The sequence below is a fragment of the Dendrobates tinctorius genome, unplaced genomic scaffold (assembly GCF_039654945.1).
Source record: "Dendrobates tinctorius isolate UK_male_01 unplaced genomic scaffold, ASM3965494v1 ptg000084l, whole genome shotgun sequence".
NCBI lineage: Eukaryota > Metazoa > Chordata > Amphibia > Anura > Dendrobatidae > Dendrobates > Dendrobates tinctorius.
Genome location: NW_027361752.1, coordinates 2,625,910 through 2,646,714, shown reverse-complemented (window position 1 = coordinate 2,646,714; position 20,805 = coordinate 2,625,910). Strand labels below are relative to the sequence as shown.

Sequence of the window (20,805 nt, the reverse complement as noted above, 5' to 3'; positions counted from 1 at the left end):
ACTGAAGACATCTTGTTCTCCAGAGATCTTCTGAGTTTCATCTGTTCTAAACTGAGCTACTATTAAGAGTCAATGGATGGAGACGTTCACACATTGTGCTTCAGTGAGAAAAAGGCATGGGGAACAATGGAAGCAAATAGGATGCAACTAGGATGACGCCTGAGAAACAGAATCTGTCCATTATTCTGAGATGGTAACTCGGAGAACGTGTGAATGTCGTCTTTCCTCCCTGTGTCTGTGCCCGTGCCCGCTGTCTGGTGCCTTCTTTGCAGTGTCCCTCCATATAGGAAAACACTTTCTTCTATAGTATAACTGTGTATTCAGACTTGTACGTGCCGGGCTGAGGGCCGGGAGAACATGGTTGTAACCTTGTCTGGTGAATGTGGGTCTAAGGGGAACATTGCAGTTAACATCAGGAAAAAGCTCCTAATGTGTAATGTGTGCTGAGCGTACAGGCACAGTGTGCACGCAGCCTTAGATTGTACAGGTAATGCCCATCATGCACATTAAATAACAGCCATTTGACTGACTACTATCTTTCCATATGTTTAGTGCCGCAGTGTCCCCTGTTAGAGAGCCGCTGTCAGACTTCTCTGGCGGGGAGTTACTGTATCTCTCAGAAAACAAAAAGATGGGTTAGAAATCCTGCATGCCAGATCCTTCTCTCCCCTTTGTGGAGGAAGAATTGGGAGGCCCCCGTACACATTACCGTATAATGTCTGCCGGTATCTGCTTGTTATGCTGACTTTACTCTCATGTGTATGAGGACCTTCATGTTCAAAAATCCTTTGGGGAAGACTCCGACCCAGAGTTCTGGCATCATGTAGCTGGATCAGAGACCAGGTTGCCTGCTCTCAAGGCTGTCAGCCTCACTGATTACACTGCATTATGGCATCTAGTCGTTATCCCAGAAACGTCTATAGTGGCAGCTGTATACGCAAAATATAGCGAATTCTCAATTATGGGACTTGTACGCTGCGTCTTTTCTGCACTGGAGAATTCGCAGTAGTGACATCTGCAGCAAATAATGCAGTCTTTGTTGTGGATTTTGTTTTGCAAATGCTTGAGACTTTCTGCTTATATCTGACATGAAGCGGATTGGAGATCCACACCACAAGTTGATCTGACTATTTGTTACACAGCATGTAGATAAGATTTGGTGAAGTCTTCCCTTAATTCTGCTGCTGTCTATTGTAATATACGACTGATTTCCCAATGTGCTAAAAAAGACGCTCTTCAGTGTTTTGCTGTACCGTGAAGGTGCCGGTCATCCCCAGTAGAAATGGGAAGCCTTCTGTATGAACTTTTCTTTTGCTGCAGCTATTTTCAGCTCCTAGGTATTCCTAATTAATTCTGTGCACCAGCGTCTCTACCTTGGAGCGACAAAATGCATGAACAATTACGAATACTCACACAACACTTTTTGCAAACATGGGAGCAAGTCTTAGGCCGGGGTCACACTAGTGTATTATAACAGGGCCGAATGTTATGTTTTATCTAATGACACTCGGCCCAGTGTTATTCTATGGGGCAGCTCACATCTGTGATTGTTTTTTTCGTGCTGATTCTGCATGAGAAGAATGGCAGCATGCTGCGATTGGCAGCGGGGAGAGGCTCACACCCATACAAGTCTATACAACCCAGTGCAGTCCGATATACGCCGAGTCAGGCCTAGAAGGAAATGGATAAATTACTCTCTGTCTCCTCCACACCTGAGAGAGGATCAGAGCACTGACACTCGGATCACGCTCATAGCAGAGCTGGAGCTGAGTGTCATTAGCTTCTTGCAGCCGATAGCATGCACTGGTGTGACTCTAGCCTTAATCTCAGCTGTATCACCTAGGTTGGGTCCATAATGCCCTCGTTTGATGACCCAGGTTTCGCCCCTTCTTCAGGAGTTGGCTTATGTGTTAACTGCAACAGATCAGCAGGGGTTAGATTGAGGCATGGGATTGGACTCTCTTCCTTAATTTCCAGTATTTTTGGTGGCTCTTGATCAGGTAGGTGTCTGCTCTGGCTGGCTTATTTCTGACTAGTATAAAGGAACCTTTGTTTGAAACCTTAGTCACTCAAGTAAGTCCTTGTAGTAAACTTCTATGTTGTATATCCAAAGGAACACCTGCAATGACCCTATACCCTTTAGAGGGGCTTGGGAGAAGGAATTGGGTAGTCAAATTTCAGAGGCGGATTGGCAAAAAAAGCATTCATAGTCTTTCACAAATTATCTATACTTCCAATGCTCAAAAGTCAATTATTCCACATCACCTAAAATACACAAAAACTCCCACTTTGGGTGGAAGAGGTTAACAATGTAATGAAAATGGAAAATATTATTGCACATGTAGACAATCGCCTCAAAGCTTTTCATTGCCAGTGTACATGTTGGCTCTTATTCAGTGAGGGGAATGACCTGGCAATCTGGTTACTGGCCAATAATAGGATGTCGTGGTAGATGTGGTCGCCTCTGAAGTGCTGGTTTCTATAAATTGTATGTTTGTTTGTTTTTTGTCCCCCCCCCCCCCACTTATTTTCCTTCCCATTCTTTCTCTTTCCACCATCCTTTCTTCTTTGCATTCCTCCAGCACACTCATGATTATTTGGTTCATGTAAGATCTTATATTAAGGCCTCATGAAGCTAATTTATACTCATATTGTAATGGTTAGCGATGACTTAATATTAACAGCCGTCCACTTTTTATGGTTATTCTTGAATGTTTTCTTCTCATATCAATGTTGTTAAAACCAAATAAAAATAATTGAAGTAAAAAGAAAAATCTGTGCACGGCTATTGTGAGAGCGTTTCCCATACAGGGAAAATCAAGTGTTTGATCCTACTAAGCTGTGTGTGCATATAAATATATATACACAAAGCTAGCGTCCTCTGTGCTTCCTGCCATATAATCTGCGGTCTCAGGTGCTGCAGCTGTAAATCACCTGATGGCGCCTACATACACCGTAGCCATGCCATATCGGCGCTACGTGTCCATTAACGTTAGAGGAAATCTTGATGTGCTGCCCTTTGGAGAGAAAGAGGAGAACACAGTTCTCTAATGTTTTGCCGGAATGCTGAGTTTTCCAATTGCTATCTCCTCTGAAGCCACTTGTTTTCTCGGTGAACTGTGCTATGTATAGACTTTGTTGCAAAAGCTTCATGTAACAAAAGAAATCTAAAATACACACAATGAGTGACAGGTTGCAGATAAATCTAGCTGCTTTTTTTTTTTTTTTTTTATTATTTTTTTGTTTGTGTTTTTTCACTCCAAGTAAAATATTAAACAATAAGAATTTATTTAAGATTTTGACTACACATAGCGTCAACTGAGTTGAGCCTTTTGGGGGGAATTACTCTTTCTTACCCACAACTTTTGTTACTGTGTTCACACTTGTTGTTTTTTTTTTTTTTTCTTTATACGTGAATTTTGACTTGTTAAATCATAATATGGATCAAGTACTGATTCAAAAGCGAGTAAAAGAAAAAAAAAAAAAAAAAAAAACCTCAGAACCGAAAACTTTGTCCAAGTCCACATGGATTCCTGGTTGGATTTCTCTTAAATATCATGTGTGATTCGTCTGCCACAGAAAAATAGAAAAGCTCCAGGTGAACCTACCATTAGTATATGTGCAACCAACGATTAAAATGTTAAGACGTTGCTGGAACCCTCAAGGTTTTTCTAGGCAAAGCCACTTTTGGAAAGTCAGTGGTCGTTTTCCCTTAGTGGCTTTTTCTCGCAATAGGTGGATTTCAGGCAGAATCCATCTAAGAAAGGAGTGGTGTGCACACACCCTTACATTTTGTGTCTTCGTTCCTGTGTTACTTCAGTAGTAAGGATGCGATTATGTGATCTGATGATGCATTAAAACTGCATGCGATTCATGCAAATGGCCGTAATGTGGGTGCATCTTGGCACCCATACTGCAATCGGATGTCATCCCAGTGCAGTCCCATATGTGCCAAGACAGGCAATGGAGGAGATGGAGAAATTACTTTCTCCTCCTCCTCCTTCTCTGCACCTGTGCTGTGTCTCTCTGATGCGAGCGGATCGGAGCACTGATACTCGGATCACGCTCACAGCAGAGCTGGAGCCGAGGGTCATTAGCACATCTCATTGGATGTTATAAGCTTGTGTGACTCCGGCCTTATTGCCAGTCTACTAGTGATGAGCGCAAGTGCTCGTTTTTCCGAGTTTGCCTAGAGTGCTCGGATATGCACCGAGTATTGCGAGCCTGCATGTATATGTCGGGAAATCCTTGCATGTTTTGTGGCTGGATGTGGGTTTTGCATCATTTTTGCCCACCATTTTGGCCCTGCCTTATGAATACACTATGGTCATACAGGGACGCCAGGTTGTAGCCGTACACCTCAGCACCATTAGTTGCTGCAATTTTGAGAGAGAACTATAATTTCATCGGCAAAATCAAGTGATTGTTTAACGAGCAAATTGAAAATCGCAACGGCCAGAAATAATGAGACCTGGGAGCTCCTTTTGGCCTCGCCTTTACGCAGTTTATTTTAGGAGTTCTTGAATTTAACTGGACGCTTTGTTCAGTATGTTCAGGCGTTCGGTCCCACAAAATCACTGATGGGAAGATCAAACCACGGGACTGAACCCAGAAACGGCTTCTCCGGGCACTTTATTACAATAGCTCTGGGTGCAGTTCTGGCAGTGATGCTGGATGCCGTTCTGACATGAAGTGTTTCGCTAAGATTGCCGTGACCCTCAAATGATTATTAAAGTTCACTCATTTTTGTAGGTAAGCAGTATCTGCGTCCTCCCTCCAGAGTCATGTGATAATTGCCTGTAAATCTCTTTGATTTTGTGCTTTGTACTTGTGAATTATATATATATTGCATCTCCATAAAATGTATACAAGATGACAAACTGCAGCTATTACAGGAGGCATTACAGCCATGGATACAGTCATGTATACCCAGACATGATGTCACGATGTAAGCGCTGCTTCCAGTTTGCTAGCACTACAGGAGAATGTTATGTTTTCAGACAAGTGACAGACTTGTTATTCCAAGTAAAGCCCCTTCTTCCAGTGAGATGTGCCGAATGGCAGCACTAGCCTGACATTGCACAATGTGATCTGCAGGCAACGCACAGGGTAAACTAAGCCACACCGGGAGCTCTATATGACTCATTAGGGAAAATAATTGTCAATGAACAGCAACGTGTATACCTACATATCTTCCTGACTACAGAGAATCAAACATTTGTGAAACTGATAACTCGCCAGCTGTGCAATAATAAGGGCTTATTACATATGCAAAGTTCAGCTCTGCTGCCACAATAAAGCATGATGTGTACAGCATGGCAGGCGACCAAGCCTTCGTGAGATTAGCCTTTTCTTCGGAATATTGAGAGAACTTTGGAATCAGACTGATACAACGCGCTGTTAGATGGGTTACTCATCATTTCCAGCGAAACATTCTCTGTAGTGATGAGCGAGTGTGCTCAAGTGTTAGCCGAGTATCTAGAGCCCGAGTATCTAGAGCCTGCTCGACTGTTAGCCGAGTATCTAGAGCCTGCTCGAGTGTAAGCCGAGTATCTAGAGCCTGCTTGAGTGTTAGCCAAGTATCTAGAGCCCGAGTATCTAGAGCCTGCTCGACTGTTAGCCGAGTATCTAGAGCCTGCTCGACTGTTAGCCGAGTATCTAGAGCCTGCTCGACTGTTAGCCGAGTATCTAGAGCCTGCTAGAGTGTTAGCCGAGTATCTAGAGCCCGAGTATCTAGAGCCTGCTCGACTGTTAGCCGAGTATCTAGAGCCTGCTCGAGTGTAAGCCGAGTATCTAGAGCCTGCTAGAGTGTTAGCCGAGTATCTAGAGCCCGAGTATCTAGAGCCTGCTAGACTGTTAGCCGAGTATCTAGAGCCTGCTCGAGTTTAAGCCGAGTATCTAGAGCCTGCTAGAGTGTTAGCCGAGTATCTAGAGCCCGAGTATCTAGAGCCTGCTAGACTGTTAGCCGAGTATCTAGAGCCTGCTCGAGTTTAAGCCGAGTATCTAGAGCCTGCTAGAGTGTTAGCCGAGTATCTAGAGCCCGAGTATCTAGAGCCTGCTCGACTGTTAGCCGAGTATCTAGAGCCTGCTCGCGCGTAAGCCGAGTATCTAGAGCCTGCTCGCGCGTAAGCCGAGTATCTAGAGCCTGCTCGAGTGTTTTCCGAGTATCTAGAGCCTGCTCGAGTGTTTTCCGAGTATCTAGAGCCTGCTCGAGTGTTTTCCGAGTATCTAGAGCCTGCTCGAGTGTTTTCCGAGTATCTAGAGCCTGCTCGACTATTAGCCGAGTATCTAGAGCCTGCTTGACCGTTAACCGAGTATCTAGAGCCTGCTCGAGTGTTAGCCAAGTATCTAGAGCCTGCTCGAGTGTTAGCCGAGTATCTAGGGCGTGCTCGAGTGTTAGCCGAGTATCTAGAGCCTGCTCGAGTGTTAGCTGAGTATCTAGAGCCTGCTCGACTCTTAGCCGAGTATCTAGAGCCTGCTCAACTCTTAGCCGAGTATCTAGAGCCTGCTCGAGTGTTAGCTGAGTATCTAGAGCCTGCTCGAGTGTTAGCCGAGTATCTAGGGCCTGCTCGAGTGTTAGCCGAGTATCTAGGGCCTGCTCGAGTGTTAGCCGAGTATCTAGGGCCTGCTCGAGTGTTAGCCGAGTATCTAGGGCCTGCTCGAGTGTTAGCCGAGTATCTAGGGCCTGCTCGAGTGTTAGCCGAGTATCTAGAGCCTGCTCGAGTGTTAGCCGAGTATCTAGAGCCTGCTAGACTGTTAGCCGAGTATCTAGAGCATGCTCGAATAATATATACAAGTCCCCTCGGCTGTTAGGCAGCCTCAACACATGCAGGGATTGCCCAATAATCGGGTCTTATGGTGGGATGGCTTTTGCGCTTTTTACATTAAACTAGTCTAAGTACTATATTATTTACATGTGCTATTACTATCTGCATATTTATTTACTACAGGTTGTACGCTCATTTTGTCTATTCTAGGTTTTGTCTAAACGCTGTGTCTAACATCATGTTCTCACTATATCTGAAACTGAACCTGTCAAAGACTGAACTCCTTGTGTTTCCTCCCGCTACTAATGTACCTATACCTGACATTGCCATTTCTGTGTGTGGCTCCACTATTACTCCCCAGCAACATGTCCGCTGTCTTGGGGTCATACTTGATTCCGAGCTTTCCTTTGCCCCCCACATTCGATCACTGGCTCGCTCTTGTCATCTGCACCTCAAAAACATTTCTAGAATTCGACCTTTTCTTACTTTTGAGTCTGCAAAAACTCTTACTGTTTCTCTTATTCATTCTCGTCTCGACTACTGTAACTCTCTTCTAATCGGTCTCCCTCTTACCAAACTTTCCCCTCTCCAATCTGTCTTGAATGCTGCAGCCAGGATCATATTCCTCACCAATCGTTACACCGATGCCTCTGCCTTGTGCCAGTCATTACACTGGCTACCCATCCACTCCAGAATTCAGTATAAACTTATTACCCTCACTCACAAAGCCCTCCATGGCTCAGCACCACCCTACATCTCCTCCCTTGTTTCAGTATACCACCCTACCCGTGCCCTCCGCTCTGCTGATGACCAGAGGTTAGCATCCTCAATAATCAGAACCTCCCACTCCCGTCTCCAAGACTTTACATGTGCCGCGCCAATTCTTTGGAATGCACTTCCCTGGTCAATACGATTAGTCCCCAATCCCCACAATTTTAAGTGTGCCCTGAAACGCATTTATTCTGACTGGCCTATTGCCTCAACACATTAACCTAATCTATCCCTGTGTGGCACAGCCAAAAGTTTTACCATAACCAGGTTCCCCGCATCATGTTCCCACATGCTTTATGCCTCCATTAGCCCTCTGTGCCTGTACTGTTACACACTTAACATTATGGCTGGTCCATACAATCAGGGCAACTGTTACCACCCACCTTTCATGTCTACCTCTTTCCTCATAGACTGTAAGCTTGCGAGCAGGGCCCTCATTCCTCTTGGTATTTGTTATAATCTATGTGATTATTGTTATGCTGTAATGTCTATTGTTTGTACAAATCCCCACTGAAATGTAAAGTGCTGCGGAATATGTCAGCGCTATAGAAATACAATTTATTATTATTGTCTGCTAATAGCTGCAGTGTGAATGTGCAGCTACACATTGCACTTATTTCCACGGGTGTGCAGGTTCATTTCTTCGCGTTTGCTTTGGTTCCTTGTGCTTTGTACATATAGGGAGGTGGCTCCCCCTTTTTGGGCTGTGGATCTATACAGCTTTTCACGGGCAGGTGCAAAATGGCCAGGTGTAGGTCCCCACTCTGATCTCGTCTATTATGAGGCCTCATGGCACATAGTAAAAGGAAGTTCTAGAGTTAGAGACTGTCCCGACTGGCTAAACCTTGTCGTGGTGGGATGGATTTTGCCCTTTTTTGATAAGACACCACAGGGTATTTTCTCATTGTTTTTATCCTTGGTTTTGCGTGTCTGGGGTGTCAGGACCTCTGGCATCTTGTATGTATCCTCTGCACTGATCCAGAAGCAGAATGTAGAAAGAAGGTTTTACATCAGTGTCGCGATCTTTACCTATTCGCATGTCTTTACCCTCGGAGCATTCTTGCGTCCCTAGGGTCACTGACTGCGCACGTCACAGTGTCACTCTCGCGGTGTATAGGTCACTGTTCTGGTACATAGTGAGCTCCTGCAGCTCACAAATCGACCTCTGTGAAAAGAGCTTTTCTTCTAGAAAGAAGGCGAGATTGTGACATAATGTTTTTTCTTGGGAAGGGTGGAGTATTTGAGGGAGTAAATGTATTTGGTGTTCTCAATGTAAAAAAAAAATTGCTTTTTCTGGTTCCAAAGCCACATGTGTTTAATATCATTCTGTTCTTCATTTCTGCTTTGGGTGTGTGGTCATCCAGTTTCCAGCAGGTTTTAGTACAAGGATGTTGCTTTTCTGACTTTCTCCCCTGTATCTCTGGTTTCTGCTGTTAATATCAGAGGGCTGAGGGTCAATGTAGGTGACAGTGTGCTTCCAGATTAAGGCCATGGTCCAACATTGTGTAAATACAGCACTCTTTTCTGCTGCGGTTTTTGTGCAGAAAATTTTTTGTTTTTAAGGGTAAGTACACACTAGGTGAGTAAGAAGCTACAGTAAAAATAACATGCTTTCCTTGTGTGTTTTCTGCTTTTTTGTGTGTGTTTTTTTTTCCTGTGGTTTTGGCATGGTAGATTTGTGCTGATTTTACTAAAGTATTGCAAAAAAAAAAATTCCTATTCTATAGAATCAGGATTCGGGCACAAAAAAACGCAGCAAAATCTGATACCTGTGCTTTTGGTGTGTTTTTTTTATTATTTTCAGCGTGTTTTCACCACACTTTCAAGTCAATTGGTAAAAAATGCTGAAAAAAACACTGAGAAAAATGCTGAAGGAAGTGACATCCTCTATTTGCATAAAAAATACATTAAGGCTGTGTGCCCACGATGCGATTTTTAAGCGTTTTTGCCGTGATTTTCGGTGCGAAAACGCTGCAAAAACGTTTAAAAATCGTGTACAGAACGCCCCCCATGCATTCCTATGGTATTCCGCACATGCTGTGCTAATGCTGCGCTTTTTTCCGCGGCGGAATCGCATCGTGGAAAAAATCGCAGCATGATCATTCTTTTGTGCGGAATCGCAAAGAATTGCCGCGATTCCGCACCCATAGGAATGCATGAGAATCGCTTACTTTCCCGCATGTGGCTATGCCCACCATGCGGGAAGTTAAGCGTCTCATGTGCGGTTGGTACCCACGGTGTGGAGGAGAGGAGACTGTCCTCCAGGCCCTGGGTACCATACCCCTGTAAAAAAAAGATAAAAAAAAAGGGGTATATTTACCTTCCGGCATCCCGCGCTGAATTCCCGGGCCTCAGCGTTCCCATTAATCCCTTGCGGCAAGGTCCTGTGATGACGTAGTCTCGCGTGACTCTAGCGGTCTCAAGAGATCGCTATAGTAACGCGAGACCAACGTCATCACAGGTCTCGCAAGGCATCGCTGGGAACGCTGAGGCCCGGGAATGCAGCGCGGGACGCCGGAAGGTAAATATACCCCGATTTTTTTTTTTTTTTTTTTTTTTTTTTTTTTTTACAGGGGTTATGGTACCCAGGGCCTGGAGGACAGTCTCCTCTCCTCCACACCGTGGGTACCAACCGCACATGAGACGCTTAACTTCGTGCATGGTGGGCATAGCCACATGCGGGAAGTAATTTTTTTTAATCATTTTTAACATTTTATCTTTTACTATTGAGGCCGCATAGGCAGCCTCAATAGTAAAAAGCTGGTCACACTTGTCAAACACTATGTTTGACGAGTGTGACCAACCTGTCAATCACTTTCCAAGCGATGCTTCAAATCGCTTGGAAAGTGCTTGAGAAAAACGCGGCAGAATCGCGAACAGAATCGCGGTGAAATCGCACGGAAAAAACACGCGATTTCTGGGAAGGAGTCCGGTTTTCTTTGTGCGTTTTAAAACGCTACGTGGGCCCATAGCCTTAAAAGCTGCAAAAACGCCTAGTGTGACCTTGGCCTAATCGTCCAAGCAAAGTGGATGTGATTTAATGAAAAGCTCCAGCCCATTGTGCATCTAAAGACGCTGTTGAACTGTGCGGTTTTGGTGCTTTTTTTTTCTTTTCCTCCCCTCTAGGCTTCTATGGGGAACCTGGAAAAAAAAAATATACCAGTATGTAAAAAAGGGCAGTTGCATTTTTAAGTGCAGAATCAAAGTTTTTCTGTATTAAAACAATGCTGCTTGAAATCTGCACCAAAAACTCATTAGGAAAAGAAAAATCCCCCCCCCCCATAAAAAAAATAACAATAATCGGAGAAGATTTTCATTCTGTATTATTGTGCAGACACTTATAGAAATTATACAGATAAAAAGCAGGAGGGAAAAAATAACCTGCAGCCTTTAGACTGTGTGTCAACATGGCCTAGAAGGCAAACGAAACTCGCTCTATGTGGAAAGCACGTGAATGGAAGCGCAGTATTGTTATTTTACCTCTCTGGTTTCGGTCAGAATAAGATCTGCATTTACTCCCTGTTCCTAACAGAAATGTAGTGCCTGTATGTAAATTTTGCTTTTAAGGCTACATTAAGGTACATGAGCCAAAAATCAGAATTCTGTCATGGTATCCATCATTTTGCTGGATAATATTGCACAGTAATACTTCATTATTTCTTTTGTACAAAAGTAGGGAATCTGTTACGTTGGCTCTTGCTGATCCTCCGATGCAGAAGTGAGGAGGCTCATCTCATTTTTTTATTCTATTTTCTGTGTACATAGTTATGGGTCGAACATCTTTACTATGTTGCTGCACATTCTGTGAGATATACTTTACAAAAGCCACTTGAAGCATTAACTTTAAAATTAGGTAGTCTTGGAAGAGGAGGTCCCAGAATACTTCTTCCGAGGCTTACAACAGGCGGCAGAGATGAAACTCCCAAGGAAGTGTCTCCGATCAAAGTGTCAGGACCCCCTCTGATGTTACTCCAGGGATTATGTATAAAGAAGTATCCCCGATTTCTCCCTCCACTTCGGAGGGAGTCCGTGTGGAGGGAGGGGTAGTGCAGCTGAGATTAGCTGTGTCACATTACAAATGCTTCTATCAGCTCTCCTAGCACTGTCAGCTCTGCTACACTACCTCTGCACTCACACTGCCTGTCCATAGTACACTTGTATGTTGCGCCCCTCTTTTCTACCTGGCAGTTTCAAAACCTGATAACTATTGACATTTTAGTTCCTCAGAATGTACTCTGTAGAAGGTGATGACGGTTGTTGATCTTAATGTTTTTCTTTTCTTCCTTCCTTTTTTCTAGAGTCCAGAAAGTGCGGTTCAATGTGGACGTTTTCTGCTTTGAATGGGAGGTCCAAAGACTGCCATGAGGATTTGACTGATTCAGATTAGCCGTTCCATACGGGTCGCGGGAGACGATATCATGTATCAAGGTACATATATGTAGATTTGTGCCTTTTGTATTGGGTTTGCTGTTGCACATGAAATCTAAAAATCAGAATATATGGGGAAAAAAATGTATAGTTCGATAAATGTGAAATCTACGGAAATATTCTTGTAAACGGTGCGTTTTTGTGGCAAAATAAAAAAAACGCAGCTGCTGCAAGATGTGAACAAAAGCCTTAGAAGTAATTTCAGGCTCGGGTGAGGTCATTTACAATATGGTTATGTGAGATGTATCATTATATGTCATTTATTTATTCTATGAAGTTGCGTTTCTTAAGGGCCTGTCACACTAAGAGATATCGCTAGCAATATCGCTATAACTAGTGACGTTGCAGCGATATTACTAGCGATATCTCTGTGTCTGATACTTACCTACGACCGGCTCCCCCGCTGGTTATCGCTGATCGCGCGAGAACGTTCAGGACTGTATCTCGTCGTCAGCTTCCTGCGGCGATTCCTGCTGTGACGATGAGCGACGCGTGGAGCCGGGCGGGAGGACGCAGGATCGCCTGGTCTGACAGGTAAGTAGCGACCCCCGTCCCCAGCGATGTCGCTGGTGAGATCTGCCTGTGTGGCAGCTCATGAGCGACCACTTAGCGATGCACCAGCGATCCTGACCGCGTCATATCGCTGGTCGGGATCGCTGGTACATCGCTAAGTGTGACAGTACCTTAAGACTATGAGATATGAGGGTGAGGGAAAACTAAGATTTCATTGTTTTCAGAGCAGAATCTTTTCAACTCTCCAATCAAAACTGGTGGTTTTTAAATTCCTCATTATTTTTTCTTTACTACTACTATCTACTTTATACTTCTGAAAAAAATCAGTATGAACAAACTCTTTGGGCTCATTCAGACATCAGTGATTTTTAAATCAATGATTAAAAAAGACATACATATGTGAAATCACAAGATACCAGGGGGTCAAAAAAATAGCACAATACAGTTGCATAGTCTATACTTGAGAATAAAGATAGAGAGAGATATATATATATATAATCAGTTTTGCTCAGATGTTATTGTCATGAACTTTTTTGTATGGTTATTATTATGGATCAATTGTCATAGTCCATCATCATGGACTTTAAGTGTTTTTAATTTTTTTGTTTACGAATAAAAATTGTTAGATTTTTCGTGATCCCTGGTGTCACGTCACCATCAGACTCGGGGCCTGCTGTTCCGGTCTCGGCCACTAGGAGGCGCCGGACCGTCACTTCGCCGTCAGACTCGGGGACGGCTATTCCTGCCTATGACGCAGGATCGCCTGGTGTGACAGGTAAGTAGCGACCCCCGTCCCCAGCGATGTCACTAGTGAGATCTGCCTGTGTGGCAGCTCACTAGCGACCACTTAGCGATGTACCAGCGATCCTGACCGCGTCATACAGCTGGTCGGGATCGCTGGTACATCGCTAAGTGTGACAGTACCTTTAGGGAAGTGTCGTTACCATCTGCATCTTTATTTGAGGTTTAGGGTCACTTTTTTTACTTTAGGATTTAGGGAAATTCAGAGGGGGAAAAACCGGGTAGGTGGGGGGGCCGAAGAGCTGATCCTGCGATGCCGATGTTACATCGCCAACATCCACCTGTAACTGCAGCGATTGGCTCGTGCTCTCATTACTATCCTTCAACCACTTAAAGGGATTCAGTCATGTCCCAAAACTTTATTATCCTGCAGATTAACTTTATCCCCGTTACAAAATGGCGCACAGGTTGGAGGCCGCAAAAGGAATGAATATAGCGGCGGTCGGGCATGCACAGTGCATCTCCTTTCTAATGGTGATAGTGTCTGGTTCTTGTGATTGCAGCGGGTTCCAGTAGTCGGACCCCCCACTATTTATATCGGTTTTCAACTGTGCTGTGGAGAGGGGATAATTTACTGCTCCGTATCAATATTACCGGTGTCTACAAATATTATTAGTATCGGGGTACAGTATGATATATACGTTTTTTTTTGTTTTTTTTATTTAGGATTTATTTTCTTGACAATAGTGCAAAACTGTCCGCCAGCAGAAGGGCTGACATTAGCGCCTCGTAATACTTGTTGCAATCTTATGGAAACTAACATTTTTTTTATTTTCTTGGCCTTCAAAAGCAAAACCAAAGCTTTTATGTGTACGTTTATTTTGCCACTTTTTATTGACCCCTCCATGTGATTTTTTTTTTTTTTTTTTCCTTTTGTTTCTTCCTCCTCTTTCTTCCCAATGTTACAACTTTTTTTATTTTTATATAAAAAAAAATATATTAGGGCTTGTTTTTTTGCTAGATAAGTTGTACTTTTCATTGACACCATACATTCTGCCACATAGAACACTGGAAAATTTGAAAAAAAAAAAAGATCCCATGTGTGGTGTAATTGCAAAATAAAAAATAAAAAAAAAAATGCAATTTCACAATGTTTTTTAAATTTTTTTTAAATTTACTACGTTCAATATATGGTCAAATTGATCACGCAATATTATTCCCCAGGTCAGTATGAGTACGCAGATACAAAACATGTATAGTTCTTTTTTTTTTTTTTTTTATTGTTTAATTGTTGAAAAAAAATAAAATAAATTTCCCTTTGTCGCCATTTTCCGAGACCCGAAACGTTCTCATTTTTCGTGATATGGGGCAATGTGTTGGCTTACTTTTTGCGCCCTGAGCTGACGTTTTTACTGACAGCGTTTTGGAGTAAATACCATGTTTTGATCACTTCTTATTTCATTTATTGCAATGTCGCGGCGATCAAAAAAATCGTAATTGTTTCGTTTTTTTTTTTTTTTTTTTTTCTCATTGGGTCGTTTGTCGATTTTATTAGTTTATTTTATATTTTGATAGATTGGACATTTCTGAACTCAGCGATACCAAATATGTGTAATTTATTTGTTTTTCAAATTGTTTTATTCTTAATTGAGGAAAAAGAGGGTGATTTGAACTTATTTTTTTTAATACTTTTCAATACTTTTTTTCAGCCTTTTTACTGCATTTAATTAGTCCCCTTAGGACTAATTAGTCCTCCTAATCTTAGGAGATTTGAAGCTGCGATCGTCCGATCGCCTGTGCTACCCATAGTGGTGTTTCAGCCCTGCTATGAACAGCAAAAATCACTATCTCCTATGAATGCTGGCCACGGTCCGGCGTTAACAGGTGGATCGTGGTGACAGGCGGAGGGGGTCTCCAGACGATCCCCCGACTGTCGGGACAACCCATCAGTGCCCCCCTGCTCACGTGACGGGGAAGCCGATGGGCTGGATCAATAATGTACTTCTGTCTGCGCTTGTTAAATGCCGCTGTCGGTTGTGAAGGAGTTAAAAACTTTTACTTCTTTCTGTGCCAAAAATTAGTGAAATCGGTTGGAGATTTTGGACGCCTTCTTGTTTGATTTGTAAATTTATTAGAACGCTTTCATAATTGATGTTTATCTTCCTGCTCAACATGAATTCTCTCATTAGGGCACCAGGATTTCTTTTACAGGCGGCATTAGCTTTTTTTTTCGTCATGCATATGTATCAGTCATGAAGAACTTGTTGGCGAGGCAGCAACCTGATACTTGTCACTCATTTCCCTGGTCCGCAGCTGTGGATCAATAGTTAGGATATACTTACATGAGCAGTTAAGGCAGCCGTAATTGAAATATTTTGTCAGGTTTTTGCTACCCCATCTGAGAACAGGATGATATAGGGACAGAGACCCTGATTCCAGCAAGTTGCCATATACTGGGCTGATGGCTGCAGTTATGATAAAATCTCAGTTTTCTTTGCTGCAGATCTAGCAGTTCTCTAAATGCTGAGCTCTGTGTAACCCCGCCCACACCACTGATTGGTTGCTTTCTGTAAACGCTGTCAGAATGCTGCCTATGCTCACAGTGGTGGGGGGAGCGGTTATACAGAGCTCATGAATATGGAGGACTACGTGTCAGCAGGTTTATTAGTCCTCTAGTGATATTTTACAGCTTATAAAACAGTAATTTTATCAAAATTACAGCAGGCAGCCTAGTAAGTGACACATCGCTGGTATCAGTGTGTCTGACTACATTATGCTGATATCAGGTTAGGTGGCAAAAATGTGGTGACAGAATCTTTAAAGGAAAAAAAAAATGTACAAAACCACACGCATTTTTTGATTGGCACTTTTTTGACACGTAAACATTTTTTTTTTTTTTAAGTGCTACAACTGTAAAACCCAATTAAACACTTAAGGATAGCCCCAAATTAATGAGCTTAATGTAGGTAAATAACTCAATATAAATCACATAGTACTACCGACCCCCTAACTAGCCAGTACAGACAAAGAGGAAAAAGAGTATTTTATACCAATTAATACTTTTATTTCAATCAAAATGTATATATAGTGAAAAAAATAGCAGAGTAAAATCTGCCGTAGCAGGAGTAATGGGGAATCCACAATTAACCCCTTAATGACAGCCGATACGTCTTTTTACTGACCTGAGATATAAGAGAATATCATCCCCACACAGGTGACAATCCAGCAGCTGTCGGCTGTCCACTATAGCTGACAACTTGCTGTATCACAAATGATCAGTGTTTTCACTGTCCATATCTGTTTAACCCCTTATTTGCTGCTGTCAAAAGTGACTAAATCAAATGGTTAATAGATTGTGGGGGCTTCCACTTTAATCTAATTGACACACCAAGATCATGATTGTGTGGTCCTGATGTTTGAAATAGAAGTTCATGGCCAAATAGCGGCCTTAGAGTCTCCTGGATATACCGCCGCGGTCAGTTCAGAAGTCAGCGACATGTAGGTGGTAAACAAACACTTTTTCATTCTTGCTATACCACTTTGCATTAATTCCTGAAAATCACCTGAAGGGTTAATAAACTATCTGACAGCAGTTTTCAATATCTCAGGGGTGCTGTTTTTAAAATGGTATCACGTTTGGGGTTTTCCAATGTTTAGGACCCTCAAAGTCACTTCAAACCTGGATAGGTCCCTCAAAAAATTAAATTTTGTAAATTTCCTTGAAAGAATGAAAAATTGCTGCTACATTTTTAAACCTCCTAAAAGGCTAACAAAATAAACTAGCATTTTAAAAATGGTGCCGATGTAAAGCAGACATGAGGGAAATGTTATTTATTAATGTTTTTGTGTGGTATGACTATCTGGATTAAACGGATAATCATTCAAAGTTTGAAAATTGCAATTTTTTTTACATTTTTGTCAAGTTTCTGATATTCTTTATAAATAAACACAAAACATATCAACCTAAATTTACCACTATCATAAATTATAATGTGCCATGAAAAAAAAAATTCTCAAAATCAATGGGATTTGTTGAAGCGTTCCAGAGTTATCACCACATAAATTAACAATGGTCAGAATTTAAAAAATTGGCCCCGTCACTAAGGGGTTAAACATAAAGAACCAGTAGTTAAATTCTCCAATATGATTGAATGCAATGGAAGAGTTATGAATGTGGCCAAGAAGAATATATAGACCGCCATAAGAATTAAGGCTAAAACATGCCTAGCGGATATAAGATAACCACAACTCAAAATAGTGCTTCCAAAGGACCATATAATAGTGCAGCAAGGGCTTGATGTAATCAGTAGAAAAAGTAAAGTGCTGTAGTAGTGCCAATGATATAGAGCCCTATGAGTGCCACAATAAAGAGAATACTGTGCAATTACTTATTGGTAATTTCAAGTGACTGGACACCTGCCTGCCGCCCCTACGCGCATTTCGCAAATGTCTTCATCAGGAGGCGTGGCTAATCTTGACTACAAGGTTAATGTATATTTAGAACCGCCAGCCAATCATATGAGACTGTGTATAACATCCGTCATCAACGGCCCATGCGTCAGCCAAAACACACTCCAAAAATGGAGCTTATTCCTTTGCACCTCAACCGTAAGCGTTCCACCGCTGCTAAACAGCAGGAGATGCCGCCGGCCCATGTGAGCACATCGGGAAGGTCCGAGTGAGATCGGGTCTGCGCACTGGACTTGGAAATGTGTGTACAATAGTGATGTGTGAGTATACTCGTTGCTCGGGTGTCCTCCGAGTATTTGGATGTGCTCGGAGATTTAGTTTTTGTCGACGCAGCTGCATGATTTGCGGCTGTCCAGCAGCCGCAAATCATGCAGCTACAGCAACAGAAACTAAATCTCCGAGCACGCCAAAATAATCGGGAAAACCCGAGCAATGGGTATACTCGCTCATCACTAGTGTACAAGTCCTAACTCATAGAATCATAGAATGGTAGAGTTGGAAGGGATCTCCTGGGCCATCTGGTCCAACCCCCTGCTCAAAGCAGGATTCGCTAAATCATCCCAGTCAGATGTCTGTCCAGCCTCTGTTTGAAGACTTCCATTGAAGGAGAACTCACCACTTCTCGTGGCAGCCTGTTCCACTCATTGATCACTCTAACAGTCAAAAAGTTTTTTCTAATATCTAATCTGTGTCTCCTCCCTTTCAGTTTCATCCCATTGCTTCTAGTCTTTCCTTGTGCAAATGAGAATAAAGTTGATCCTTCTACAATGTGACAGCCCTTGAGATATTTGTAGACAGCTATTAAGTCTCCTCTCAGTCTTCTCTTTTGCAAACTAAACAAAGAGAGTAAGAGAGTCCACGCTTGCCTGCTGCAATAAGGAGACCTGTATGTGACTGAAGATATAAAATAAATAATGAATGCGGTATCCTAGAATTCGGGTATGCTATATTTAGGGACAATTTTAACTAAATGAGCAATTTTATTAATCATGAGACCACTACATTAAGTGAATAAGAGGATTAGAAAATATAATCCGGAAACGTGGAGTGAACGCCTGAGCAATAGATAATGTAATTTAAGTGAAAAAACTGTACATGAAAGATACCTACGTACTATTAATATACGGTAATAGTATGTGAAAAGAGATACAAATACATATATGTATGTATGTAAAAGTGTGGGTTAATAAGTAATGTGCTGTAAAACCCACTTGCAAAAAAAAAATGTACTGGAAACTAGATGTGGCATACATATAACCTTAAAATGTGAAAATTTCAGTAGGATAGAGTCTTGGCAATCCTGTGAAAAGGATGATCTTAGGAAAATAGTTGACACTGAATGGTAAGGCCTCTTTCACACTTCCGTTTTTTACAATCAGTCACAATCCGCCAGGTTTTGAAAAAAAAAAAACGGATCCTCAATTTTTTTTGAGGATCCGTTTTTTTCCCCATTGACTTGCATTAATGGCGGATTGTGACGGATTGCTGTCCGTTGCATCCGTTTTTTTTGAGGATCCGCCAAAAGTTGCTATCCGTCACCATCCTCAAAGATTTCAAAACGGAGCTTGTAATGTTTTTTTCTCTGGCGGATCCTCCAGACACTGATTTAACCCCAAATTCTTTCTGGGTGCCGGACAAGAAAAAAATTCTCTCTCTCTCTTTCTCTCTCTTTCTCTCTCTTTCTCTCTCTTTTTCTTTCTCTCTCTTCTCTCTCTCTTTCTCTCTCTTTCTCTCTCTTTCTCTCTCTTTCTCTCTCTTTCTCTCTCTTTCTCTCTCTTTCTCTCTCTTTCTCTCTCTTTCTCTCTCTTTCTCTCTCTTTCTCTCTCTTTCTCTCTTTCTCTCTTTCTCTCTTTCTCTCTTTCTCTCTTTCTCTCTTTCTCTCTTTCTCTCTTTCTCTCTTTCTCTCTTTCTCTCTTTCTCTCTTTCTCTCTTTCTCTCTTCTCTCTCTCTCTCTTTCTCTCTCTCTCTCTTTCTCTCTCTCTCTCTTTCTCTCTCTCTCTCTTTCTCTCTCTCTCTCTTTCTCTCTCTCTCTCTTTCTCTCTCTCTCTCTTTCTCTCTCTCTCTCTTTCTCTCTCTCTCTCTTTCTCTCTCTCTTTCTCCTTCCCGGACAGCATTTCCCTTAAACTTCCTCGTTTGCAGGATCCGTCTAAAAACGGATCCTGGGCCATCCGTTGACATCAGTTAAGAACGGATCCGCTTGTCTGACTTTTTGGCGGATTTCAACTGATGCAAAAAAAATGAAGTGTGAAAGAGGCCTAAGGCTAGGAATATAGGCAGGTACAATACCGTATACAGGATGAGGATAATTACTGCAAAGAAATGGAGACCTATTGTCTTTTTTTTTTTTGTGGTCAGAGACCATCGTAGTTGAATTCCATTTTTGTTTGATACGTGAAGTAAATCGCAGATGTGACTTTCTTCTCGTGCACTATCTGCTCCGCAAATTGGACCAGACTAGAGCATCGCACAGATAGCCAATGTAGGGCCCACCAGTAACATCAGCTCCAGGGCTCCACTTTTCAGCTACATGAAAATATGACTTTATCCTCATTCACGAAACTCCATAGCAATAAAATGAAGTTTATTGGGCCAAATACTCCCCATATAAGAGGGTGGTGGCCCACCAGAGGATTCTCCGGTTCTCCTGTGGGCCAGTCCAAGCCTGCATACAGCCACTACTGCAGCAGTCACAAATATTTTTGTTCTCATATGTACCTTTAGGAGGATCTGATAGTAACTGGATTAATAAATGTCTAAAAACTTGTGTAAGAAAATGTCTTTAATACCTATAACTAATGCTCTAGTGACCACATCCGGCTCTTCATGATGTGCAATGGAAAAATGTAAATGAAAAACGAAACTCGCACTTTACCGGCATTTGAGCTCCGGAAAAAACAATTTCAGTTTAAATATTTTATTTTCAGTCATACAGTCATAAATTACCATATATAGAAAAAAAAATATTTCTACGAGTCAGATCTTTTGCATGTTCCAAGTTAAAGGAGATCTATCCCAGAGATCACATCCCTTGTAAAGTGTACCTGTGCTCCTCCGATATGCTTTAGGCCAGGTTCACATTACGTTAAGCAGCCTGTTCAACGCATAGCGTTGACGG

At 42.3% G+C, this 20,805-nt stretch overlaps 1 protein-coding gene across 3 annotated transcripts in view; it reads left to right on the top strand.

Moving 5' to 3' along the window:
- Positions 1-20,805, top strand: part of ST3GAL6 (ST3 beta-galactoside alpha-2,3-sialyltransferase 6) — a 171,519-nt gene that overhangs the window by 38,188 nt on the left and 112,526 nt on the right. For all 3 annotated transcript variants that reach the window (XM_073584403.1, XM_073584401.1, XM_073584402.1), the window contains exon 2: positions 11,837-11,966. In XM_073584403.1, coding sequence (XP_073440504.1) covers positions 11,957-11,966 — 10 coding nt within the window. In that variant the 5' untranslated portion in view covers positions 11,837-11,956. The remainder of the gene's footprint in view (positions 1-11,836; positions 11,967-20,805) is intronic.